This window comes from Nannospalax galili, unplaced genomic scaffold (genome assembly GCF_000622305.1).
Source record: "Nannospalax galili isolate Female #2095 unplaced genomic scaffold, S.galili_v1.0 scaffold346, whole genome shotgun sequence".
NCBI classification, from domain to species: domain Eukaryota; kingdom Metazoa; phylum Chordata; class Mammalia; order Rodentia; family Spalacidae; genus Nannospalax; species Nannospalax galili.
Genome location: NW_008357637.1, coordinates 9019531 through 9032239, shown reverse-complemented (window position 1 = coordinate 9032239; position 12709 = coordinate 9019531). Strand labels below are relative to the sequence as shown.

At 38.5% G+C, this 12709-nt stretch overlaps 1 protein-coding gene across 3 annotated transcripts in view; it reads left to right on the top strand.

Annotated features, from left to right (window-relative positions):
• Ccdc141 (coiled-coil domain containing 141) overlaps positions 1-12709 on the top strand; it is a 207432-nt gene that overhangs the window by 159607 nt on the left and 35116 nt on the right. For all 3 annotated transcript variants that reach the window (XM_017794928.2, XM_008855352.3, XM_017794927.2), the window contains exons 15-17: positions 970-1158; positions 2019-2198; positions 4305-4454. In XM_017794928.2, coding sequence (XP_017650417.1) covers positions 970-1158; positions 2019-2198; positions 4305-4454 — 519 coding nt within the window. The remainder of the gene's footprint in view (positions 1-969; positions 1159-2018; positions 2199-4304; positions 4455-12709) is intronic.

Sequence of the window (12709 nt, the reverse complement as noted above, 5' to 3'; positions counted from 1 at the left end):
TCTCTGGGAAATATTGTCTCTTAAGACAAAACATACATAACATAAAAACACCACACTCACTCCATATGTACATCACCACAATCCATAGAAACTCTTTCATCTAAAGGCTCATTAAAACGCTGGGTTCTTAGCTCTCTGCTACACTCGCAGTTGCATTTTTTTTTAGGTAGACATGTTTCTATGCTTCTAGTGCATCTAAATTAGGAGTCAAACTTGTTTAGCTCTGTCACTGTGAGATGCATCTATCTGGTGCTCACATGCTTGATTTGAATACCTTGTGCAAGTCCGTCTTCTGAAAACTATCTTCCCAGGCTACAGCATTTCCTTTATCTTTTTTTGCTTTGCTATAAGATCTGCTCCTGAGATCACAGGAGCATCCTCTTCAAGTTGTCTGCCCTTTGCAAGCTCTCCCCCAGGATCTGGATCCCTGTTTGGGATATCTAAGCAGTACTGACTAAAAGGGGAGGCAGTTTATCCTGCTCCATGTGGTGGCTATTTGTAGGTTATGGGATGGCTGCTTTGAAGGGACTATCTGCTTGTCTAGTGCACTCAGCAGGTGGTTCATTCTGATCATTCCTTCATTACTGAGCATGAGTAATTCCCCTGATGTATTTTTATCCGGATCTTCTAGAGTTCTTACCATACCACACAATTCCATTCCATGTCAAATATCAGAAAAAATGCATTTAACTAATAGCCAGAACATTTGCTCTATCACAGAGACACATGACTTTCCATTTCACCTTCTAGCTTTGAAACTTTTTTTTCAAACATTTCTTACAAAGTTCTGAGCCGATAAGGCTCGAACAATGCATCATTAAGCACAGGGTCTGGACTTGGGGGAGTCTCCTCTTAGGAATCTGTCAACAAATGAGAGAACAAGTCCATTTAAGTCCAGATTCTTTGTTGTAAAAAAAAATCTCTAAGTTGGATTTCTTGTATTGCTTTCTATTTTTTTTTTTTTTTAAGAATCTGCATGATGACGTTCAATATATCATGAAGGAATGGGAAGAGCTGAATGGTAAGGGAGAGCCTGTGAAGGAGAAGTCTCAACAACTGAAGGACCTTATCTATCTCCATCAGAAGCAGACAGAGCAAATCCAGGATTATGAGGAAATCCTGTACAAGACCATCCAGTTCCACCAAGTCAGAGAAGAAGTAAGACTTACCATGGTTGTCTAAAAGATCCTGGGTTTTACAAAATGAAATTAAGATTTGATTATTGTGCAATAAACTATCTCCAAATTGCTTGTCTTGGTATTAGAAGTTCACTCAATCTGGTTCCTAGTTTCTGTCTCACTATACCTCTGTCTCGCTTTAAATGCCAGCTAGATGGAGCTCTTCTTTGTTCTTTCAATATAGAGCACAGGTTCCTAAATCCAAGCCTTGAGTATCAAGCTACCACTTCCTGGCAGGCCTGTCTCTGTTTGTTCTAACAGGCTCTGCACTTCCAACAATCCTCCTCCACTTGACGTGATCCTCTCTTCAAAATGCCTAGTGCAATCATTGTTTATTCCATACATTTAGCATCTTGATTCTTACTTTTTAATAAAATATATTTTATTTTCCTGCCTCAAGTGTTAGTTCTTTGAGAGCAGAGACAAAATTCTTTTAAATCTCAAGTACCTGGCTCATGGAGTGTTAAAAAAATATCAATTATTGGTTCCTTTTTTAAAATAAAACTTCATCATTATTAACATGACCTGGAGGCATAATGATAGCCCTTTAAAATAACTTCTGAGTTTACTCAGATCGTAGACCTAGATTTTGCTATAATTTGAGGTTAGGGACCAAGAAGCTATTTTCTTCTTTTATAGAACTGAAAATGTTAACTGATCAATGTAATCTTGTTAGAGCACTGCAACTTGTATCTGGCATTAGTCTTATGACTAATGATTATGAATGGGCTGAGGAACATTTCAACAAGCTAGGAAATCATCTTACAGAAAGTGGGCTTTGAAAAAAAAAAACTGTCTTCATATGAAGCCCAGGTTAATAGCTAATGCTCTAAATTTCAGCTGATGCATCTCATCAAATCAAGAGAAGTGGAGTTTCTAGAGCAGCCCAAGGAACTGGGAGATACGCAGGAGGTCCAGATGTACCTTGGTCGTTCTCAGGAAAAGCAGGCACATGTGGAGCATCTCCATCACCTGGCCCTTTCCATAGGAGTAGACATCATTTCATCAGTGCAGCGACCTGTAAGCGTCTCAGATCATCATCACTGCTGCCTTCCTCTCACTGGGACTCAGGCTGTCATATGAAGGAAAGAGGCATATTACTTCATCGATGTTAATTCTGAAGTGCTGCTTTTTGTGTGTGTGTGTGTGTGTGTGTGTGTGTGTGTGTGTGTGTATGTGTAACTGAGGATTGAACCCGGAGTCTCACACATATTATGCAAGTGCACTACTACTAAGCTAACCCCCAATCCCAGTATATTAAATTTAAAAAGATATTAAACAATTGAAATACTTATTAATGCTAAGTTTCTACCACTATTGATAAAAGAAAAACACTTAGGGAGAAAAATCTGAGCATTAAAATCTTCTTTTATACATTTATTCTTGTATTAATTTTTTTTTTTTTTTTTTTTTTTTTGGTCTTTTTGAGACAAGGTCTCCTTGTAGCCCCAACTGGCTTGGAACTTGCTATGTAGACCAGGCTGCTCTTGAATTCACAGAGATCTGCCTGCCTCTGCCTTCCAAGTGCTGGGATTAAAGGTGTGCGCCACTATGCCTGGCTATTCTTGTGCTAATTTTAAAGAGTATATCATAGAGTCACGTAATCCCCTATGGAAGTTAAGTTTCTGCATTTGAAATGTGTCTAATGCAATTAAAGAGCTAAACTTTCTTTTTTTTTTAATATATGCACAACAAACTTAGCATCTTAATCAGTTCTAAGTGTGCCAAGGAGCTAAACTTTTAATCTTATTTAATTTTAAACAACTTAAAAGTTAATTCTCAGAATAGTTGGAAAACTTCTAAGTATGTTGGGAGATTACGTGAGCATGTGACTCTACTTTAAAAACTGTAAATTTTGAGAAATTTAAGTGTAGATCAAATATTTTTGTAGAAATTTAGCAACAATTAAATAATACTCAAAGTATGAAAAATGCAACAGATTTCAAAGATGTTAGATGAAAAAAAATCTTAGCACTTTTATAGAGATTAGATGTTATGAAATGATGTTATCTGGATATATTTAGCCACGTAAATTATACTATGAAGATTAATTTCATTTATTTGTTCTTTGCTTTTTAATGAGACTACTGGAAAATTTTTTTGTAGCTCATATTGCATTGCTAGTGGGCAGGTTTGTGTTAGTCCGGCAAATCTGGCAGATCACTAAATCCTCAAACATAGTCAGACCTGCACCCCCATTTTATAGGGGAAGAAGTTGCAGTCCAGAGATTCTGGCTATTTATCCTTAAAAGCCCAGATTGGAGGGGCCAGGCACCCTGCTTGGGAGCGAGTTCTGGGTCCCAGTTGTTGGAGCTACATTAGGCTACTGGTCAGATGAGGAGCCTAAAAGAGCAGAAAATATGCCCTGATCAAAGTTTTATAACCAGTTCTCTAGGCTCCTGCGTTTTAAAAACTTTCTACGTTCATAGTTCGAGGGGAGAAACGATTATGTTTATTCCATTACTAATAAAACTCAGAGGCACCAATTTTATTTTAAAGTTAATTTAAGATATCCAATTATCTATAGTGAGCCCAAAGTCTATATTTTTAAAATTGAATGCAGAAATATAAGAATTTCTTGCCATTAATGGAATCCACTTTTGCCAGGATAAAAGCTTTCTTTTCTAAAGAGTTATATTATATTAGTAAGTTTATTTTAAAAAGAAAAAAGAAAGTAGGATGTCTCATTTTGCACAAATAATGTAAATGGTTCTCCAGCCGTCTTCTGGCCTTGGCCCTGGCTTCCCCTCTGTGTTAGGTAGAGATTGGAGCACTTGCATAATGAACCAGAGGTTAAACTCAAGTTGACGGGAAAATTATAGTGCTGAGCTGAGGCAGAATGTTTCTAATGCATATTTTATGCCTTTTGAAGTAAAAATTGGACCTTATCATAACTGGCATCTCTGAGGAGTTAGGGATGATGGGAGTGGAAATGTCTATTCTGTAATGCTGGGTGTCTGGCTTCTTTCTAAAATAACTATATTCAAATATGTTTAGAGTAAAATAAATGAACACCTTGTTTCTTCTTTTAAAGCTATTTGTGAGCTTCATAACACAGATAAACAGTATATTGTGGTGTGGCAATTTATCAGTCCGTTTTGTTGCTTTCATGTCTTTTATCTCCAGAATTGCTCTAATATTTCTGCAAAGAACCTGCAGCAGCAGCTAGAGGTCCTTGAGGTGGACAGCAGGGACTGGCGTGCCAAGGCCACAGAATATGAACAGGCCCTGTCCCACAGCTTGGACTGCTGTACCACAAGAGACGAGATCCATGAGGTAGGGCCTGGGAACTGACACACTGAACTGAGCTCAAGCATGTGTCTCAGTGTCCCTGTGGGCATGTGCACACACACACATACACACACACACACACACACACACACACACACAGAGTGAATCAGGACTTTCTTCTTAACCTTGCCCTTTAATTCTCAAAAGGTGTTTGACTAAACTTCACGTTCCCAAGTGTGTGGAAGTCACAATGGTGTAAATACATACAAAAACTTAGAATTCAGTATTATGGATTATGTTTTGGTTGTTGCTTTTCTTTCGGTTTGTGTGTGTGTGTGTGTGTGTGTGTGTGTGTGTGTGTTTGTCCTTCTGCTTGAGTGGACACTGCTTTTCCAGGGCACATCGGAAAGAATGGCACTGCCTTGTACCAGCTTGTTCTAGCCTGCTGCCATTCTATTTAAGTATTGTTGACTCATGGTGAAGGGGATACTACAGGCAGGGGAGCAGGCTCTTTGCTTCAGAGACTAAAGAGCATTTTCACCAAAGTCAAGTAACTGACTTCATGTTGACTCAAGCAAGTGGCTTTTCTGGCAAAACAACTGTTAGTGAAAAGGAAATGACATATAAAAATGGCTCCCCATGCCCCCATATCCCCACAGGCACAGATCCCCTTTCATCTCATCAACTGTTACTCATTCCCAGCCCCTGATGCTTATTCAGTCCCCACTACTCGAAATCTCCCAGTTAAGTTTTCCATTCATGGGCTGCGTGTTGGTGATGACGCTACTGAGCATAGTGTCCTTCCATTCATGGGCTTGTTCTAAGATTTTGTTGTTGTTTTCTTGGCTTTGTTTTTGTTCTTTTTGAGATAGAGTCCTCCTGTAGTCCCAGCTGGCCTGGAGCTCTATATGTAAACCAAACTGGGCTAGATCTCACAGATATCCTCCTGTCTCTGCTTCCCAAGTACTGGGTTTAAAGGTACGTGCCACCATGCCCTGCAGATCAATATTCTTGACTAGGAATTGGTAACAGAACACACAGGAGTAAAGACAATACCACATTTATCTCCATTAGAGCAAAATGTTTCTGCGTCCACTAGGAAAGGGGCTGAGGGAAGAGGCAGCTAACCTTCTTCAACTTTTGGTTTATGCCCCATCTGCATAATCTGGGTCCAGCAAGTATCAAGTATCATTAAACAACATTAAATCACAGGTTAAAGGATGAGTGATGAGTAATTAGCTCTAATGATGTCTGCACTGAAGTGCCCTTCCTGCAGGCCACACTTTTGCAGGCCACAGGCAAGTGCAAGAGAGAACATGCAGGAAGGAAAGTGGGAGGAGCTGTCAGAGTGGCTCCTGGGGTCCAGCTCAGCCTGAGCGAAGCTGGAAGCAGCCAAGCATCTGATAGTGATTTTCCTTTTAGCTTGGTGCTCCAGCACCCAGCACCACAGGGTTTCTGTTTATGGTCTGGTTAAAATTCTGGTGAAATTCAATGTAGTCTGCCCCCTATACCAGGGAGTGGCCTGGCCTCTTCCGCTTCCTGTACTACAGTTTGCACTTCTGTTCCGGTCTTTCTAAAGAAAACAGCCCAAGCTTGCTGGTCTTCCCAAGGCTATGAAATTTAGATTCAAGGCCATGGTACATTTTAAAATAATCTTTCTCTAAAATTTCTGCCTTCCGCTCCCCACACACACCTTTCTCCTTCTCCCTCCCTCGACACCTCCCTCCTCTTTTCTTCTTTTTCCTTCCTTTGCTTTGCCAAACATCTCCCTCTCTGCAGAGATGGAATGGCTCTGTATTTCCAGAGAGCAAAAGTGGATCAGGCTAAGGGTGTTTCCAGCCCCCTCTGGCTTCTATGTCACTGAAGAGCTGTGGCATTTATGAAACTGGGTCTCCCTGCTCTGGCCCTTCCAGGAGCTCTATATATAGGGACAGCCTCATGATGAACTTGCACTTGGAGCCAGCCAGCCCGGATGACAGATGATCCTTAGTCATAGTAGGGACGCCCCAGGATTGTCTGTACCATAACAGGAATGAGCAACCAGATCCACGTGGGTTTGATTTAGGAATCAGATATCATTTTAACACACTCTCAAGGACTAAGAAATATCCTTCCCTTTTGCTCCTTCTTTAAATCCAATTAATCTTTGATGTAGGTTACATTTTCACATTTGAAGGATCTTTGAAAACTTTGTCTTTTCACATTTTCTTTTTTCCAAAACAGGGGAAGCATGTTAGAGTATAGCAGCCACACACTGTATTTTCCAAACATAAACTTAATGGGAAAATAGTCAGAAAGAACATTTTCAATGCCCCTTGGTAAAATAAAAATATATCTATTGCTTTACTTTGTGTTGTGAATATCAGAGTCAACTCAGCTCCCGTGGTGACAACATTTGGCATCTAGTTATATTATTATCATTCTTAGTGTTTAGACACAGGTATTTAGAACATTAAATAAAAAGTAATGGAACCAAGCATGTCAGCACGTGCCTGTAATCCCAGTAGTTGGGAGGTAAAGGCAAGAGGAACAGGAATTCAAGGCCAGCCTTAGCTACAGAGCAAGTTTGAGGCTAGCCGGGGCTACATGAGAGCCCATCTCCAAACAAACAAACAAATGAAATGCAGTATGTTTATTTTTCTGGTTTAAAACATCATGTTTTGTCAGGGAACTAGACCACATGTACTATTTTATTTTTAAAGCTGATCTTAAAATACAATTTTGCTGTCAGTGTGCTTAAAGTACTTCTTAAAGGTTCATAGACATTGAGTTGCAATAAATGTTGAGGAATGTCTGATTTAATGTCTTCATTTTTGTGTGAGAAAACTGAGGTATGTGTATGATAGTCACTTTATTGATGCACTAGAAGCCTGCAGAGCTTCTGTTCATTGTCTTATGAGGTCAGCTTTGAGCCTGAACTTCGATCACTGGACACTAACATACTTGGCATTTGCTTATTCAGAATTCACCATTCACTTATTAGTCCCATTCAACCTCTGCATGGACTGATGTTAAATTTATCTTTTTCCTGTGTTTTCCTCTTCCTTGTTTTTTTTCCTTTCTTCTTTCTCTTTCTTTCTTTCCTTCTTTCCTTCCTTCTTTCTTTCTCTTTCTCTCTTTTCTCTCTCTTTTTTTTGACAGGGTCTCCCTAGTCCCAACCTACCTGGAACTCACTATGTGGACCAGGCTGGCCTCAATCTCACAGAGATCCACCTGCTTCTGCCTCCTGAGAGCAGTGATTAAAGGAGCGCACCACCAGTCCTGGCATTGTTTTCTAATCCATCTATTAATATATATATTTGCGATCTATCAGCACAATCTACTTGATTATTTCAGGAACCTTTTCTCCCTTACTATGCTGAAGTTAACTCAATGCTCTTCACAGAGGCTCTTACAAAAGAGCTTCATACCTTAAGGTAGAGGAGTGGCAAGTGCTCTAAACATGATTTTTAAATGAGGATGTGATTTTCTTTGAAGACACATAACAATGACTTTGTGGTTTCTTTATCACTGGGTATTTTTTAAAAAACTTCATGCATATGAAATTTTCCTCACATGTGCCCATGAGAAAACCCAACTGTCAAACTGCCGTATTTTATGGCTTTTTTGCCCATTTCACGCCAAGATAATTTATACGCTTAATTGTGGAACAGCACTACATTTTCTTCATTAGCTAGATGAATATGTCTTAATACACAAAACATTCTAGACATTTCTGCTGTCATATTACATGGCAGTGGAACATGGTCTATTAATGTTTATAATCTACATTTAGAAAAATAGTAACTTAGTAGGGGACATGTTTTCTTCTTGTACTCTGATCCCCTAAAAGTACCTTTATTTTTACATGACATTAGTGATGATTTATTTCTGAAGACTCATAATGTGGATCATAAACAATTACTCTGCTGAAAGAACAGCAATGACAGAATCTCAGCTGTATTCACTTTCTCAAAAAACGTTCACACAGAAGCTTCTAGACAATTATATTACTTACCCCATAAACTCTCCACTGAGCAGCAGCATCTTCCCTACCAGGCCGTGTGCAGGAAAGGATCCAGCATATATTTTCCATGCATCAGACATGCATCTCACAAATTCTTCTGTCACTTTGGACGAATCTATCATCTCTGTGCGCTCCAGAGACACAAATGTATTAGAAGCAGTAGATGGGAATAGAGGAATGGTGCTGCATCAGTGTAGAATGCCCGTGATTAGTACAATTCAAACCACTGGCGCTTCGCCACTGACTTTACAGCCATGGGCAGCTACCCGGGGACAGGAAACGGCACAGAAGAAGCTGACATAGATAGCAAACCACCCAGTGAGGCAGTCCTGAATTTTATTAAGAATAGTACAGACACGGGGCTGGAGAGATGGCCAGACAATAATTATTACCCAAATTCATAATCCAACTTATTTCTTTTTTAATTTTAAAATATTTTATTTATTATTATTTTTTGTTTGGTTTACAAAATTGTACAAAGCATAACACCATTTGCATACTCAAGGTCATTTCACAATGAAATTTGCAATGCTTCCATAGACAAATAGTCTAGTAAAAACTTCTGCCTTCGCCTCTCTTAATGCATTACTGCTACAGTCTCTTGTTTGTTTCTTTGTTTGTTTTTGGTTTTGTCTTTTTAAAAATATTTTTAAAAAATTTATTTAGAAGCAGCATTTCATTACAGCTTTAACATACTCAATTAACAGTTTCCAGAGCAAAGATACATCTCATTTAAAAGTGGCTATAAAATTTTTTAGGTTCACTGTTGAACCTAATAACTGCGTACTTAGAAGAGGCATTTCATTACAACAGCATTGACATATTCAATAACAATTACCAGAGCTAAGATGCATCTGTTTCAAGATTGGCTGTAATTTTTAGGTTTACAGTTGAATTAATACAGTTATGCAATATTGTACTCAGTATAAACCCTTTAAGACATAAAATTAATTGAATTAATACAGTTATACAATATTGTACTCAGTATAAACCCTGTAAGACATAAAATTAAATGAGGTTTTAACCTTTAAAAAAGATCTCTATTTCACTAATAAAATACGCAGTTTCATACAGAAAACTTCATTTTTAATGCGATTAACTCTAAGGTGTTTGCACATGCATTTTTAATGTCTATACATCTGATTATTACTAGTCACAGTTGGTTACTTTCTGAGCTCCTTGGCATCTGAGCATGGATATAAAGTCATCAGGTAGATTCCAATGTTTAATGTTTTTCATATTTACTAATTATTAAGGAGCAAATTTTTATGCTTTGAAGAATTATTTTTTTATTTTTTTTAAATTTAATAACCACATGATTAGAAGAAGCATTTTGTTATAGCTTTAACCTATTCAGTAACACACTCCAGAGCAAGGATACATCTCTTTTAAAAGTGGCTATAAATTTTTAGGTTCACAGTTGAATTAATACCATTATACAATATTGAACTCAATATAAACCCTATAAGATATAAAATTGAGTGATTTTTAACTCTTTAAAGAAGATCTCCATTTCATTTTAAAATATGCTGTTTCCTACATTTTAAAAAATATTTTATTTATTATTTTAATTTTTTGTGTATGCGTGTATTGCGTGCATGCAGGTAAGTGCACCCGCAGAGGACAGAAGAGGCTGTTGGATCCCCTGGAACTGGAGTTACAGAGAGTTGTTAGCTGCTGTGTGGGTGCTGGGACTTGAACCCAGATCTTCTGCAAGAATACCAGTGTTCTTAACCACTGAACCATCTCTCCAACCCTGTTTCCTACATTTTTAATGCTACTAACACTTTGATGTTTGCACATGTGTCTTTAATCTCTATGTATCTGGTGATTACTAGTCACAGTTGGTTGCACTCAGATCCTAAGTACCTGAGTATGGATATAAAGTCATCAGGTAGATTTCACTGGTAATGTTTATCACCTCTACTATTTAAAATGAAGTAAATTTTTATGCTTCCTCCTCAAATATGAGTTTTTTTTCAATTTGTTAGGGTTTTTTTTGTATGTATATCATACAGAATATCCCACACAGTCTTATTCATCTATATACCCACTTCCCAAATGGCACCCTCCATAGCCTCCCCCTCCCACATACTGGAACCCACATACTCTGTCATTCCTGTTACTGTCCTCTAAGTTGTCGACACCCCCAGCCATTCTCCAGTGCTTGTCTGTCTGCTGAATCTAGTTAGCTTATTGAGAGATCCTTGTTTTGGAAGATCAGCTGTTCCTCATCTAGCAACAATCAGTTGTCAGTATCCCTTTAGATAAGATTGAGGTCTGCTGTTCATTTTCCCAGTTCTATGCTGGATAACTGTCTGGGAGTCTCTTGCACCAACTTGGCCAATAACTCAAAGGAAGGTATTTCCTGCTGGCATTGTTTCTTGTTATGTAGTCTTTAGCTATACATATGGACTCTTGAAAATTGTATTGACCCTGCTAAATCTTTGGTTATATTTTAATTTTTGGTATTTAAGACCATAAAGTTGGCCCCAATAAATGAATTTAATTTTACTCTTAAGGCCATTTGAGGGTCTGTTCCTCAGGGTTCACATGGCCTTGGGAGGAGCCCCTAGCTCCTTTCTTTTACCAGTTCTGTCTGTGTGAAGATAAGTTAAAGGTCCTGCTTGACCATGGCTGGCTTCTCTTGGAAGCATGGAGGAAATGTTTTCTCTGTGTTGACCCTCCTCTTTGTAGACAGGACATTGGTTCAAGTCCATTTGTTGGGGTCTCCATTGACTCCTTGATCAAGAGGACAGGTGATTCACCACAGTTCCAACATCCTCTGACAAACCTTGCCTAGATATATATCATATTCCTTTGTCTAGTTGTATGTATAATTTGTCAGTGGGTTGTTCAATTAATATGGTTCCCTCTGGTTTTTTAAAACTAGCTAGGCATTGTTTATCTCTCACATTGTCTAACCCTTCTGCCATGGTTTCCCCATTTAAGGTGCCCCCATTTTTTTTCCATTTCTCCCTTAAAAATACTCTTCTACTATGGTCCCACCTCTCTTGAGCTCCTTCTTTCCCTTTATGCCCTAGGTTCCTTGGATAACCTTCCCTCCACCCTCCCTAAAACTAACCCAATTTTTGTCTCTATCTCCCGTATTAAGGCCTGTTTCCTCTTGTTCTTCTCTTTCAGATTCTTTCTTTTCCTTTACTTCCCTGGTTCCTCTTCATTATCCTGGTTCCTGTAATTATGTCTGGATACATATTCACTTATCAGGGTTTGGTTCAAGGATCCACACATGAGGGAGAACATAAGCCGTTTTGTTTTGTTTTGTTTTGTTTTTCTGAGTCTCTGTTACTGCACTTAGTATAACAGTTTCTATTTCAATCCATTTACCTGCAAATTTCATGATTTCATCTTTCTTTACTGCTGAGTAAAACTCCATTGTATAAATGAACGACATTTTCATTATCCACTCATCAGTTGAGGGACACTTAGGTTGCTTCCATCTCTTAGCTATTGTGAAAACAGCAGCAACAAACATGAATGTATAAGTATTTATGCAGTAGGATCAGCCCTTTTGATACATGCCAAGGAGTGACATAACCTGGGTCAAATGATAGGTTCATTTGTAGGTTTTTAAGAGTTCTCCGCACTGTATTCCATAGGGGTTGAACAAGTTTGCAGCCCCACCAGCAGTGGATGAGTGTTCCCCTTTCCCCACATCCTCTCCAACATTTGGTATCATTTGTTTTCTTGATCTTAGCCAGTCTGACTGGGGTAAGGTGAAATCTTAAAGTGGTTTTAATTTGCACTTCCCTTATTATTAGTGTTGTTGAACATCTTTTAAGATGTTTTATAGCCATCTTTACATCTTCTTTTGAGTACTCTCTGTTCAGCTCCTTAGCCCATCTTTTAATTGGGTTACTTCCTATCTTCTCTGTTTTTTGAGTTTGTTATATATTCTAGATGTTAAACCTATGTCAGATGTGTCACTGGTGAAGATTTTCTCCCATACTGTGGGTTTTCTCTTCACTTCCCTGGTTGCCTCCTTTGATGTACAGAAGCTTTTTAGTTTAATGAAGTCCCATTTGTTGATTCTTGACCGTGTTTCCTGAGCAATTGACTTCCGATTTAGAAAATCCTTTCCCACACCTATATCTTGTACAATTTTGCCAATGTTTTCTTCCAACAGTTTCAGAGTTTCAGGCTTTACATTGAGGTCTTTGAGCCACTTGGAATTGACTTTTGTGCAAGGTGAAAGATAGGGGTTCAGTTTCATTCTTCTACAAGTGGAGATCCAGTTTTGCCAGCACCATTTGTTGAAGATGCTGTCTTTCCT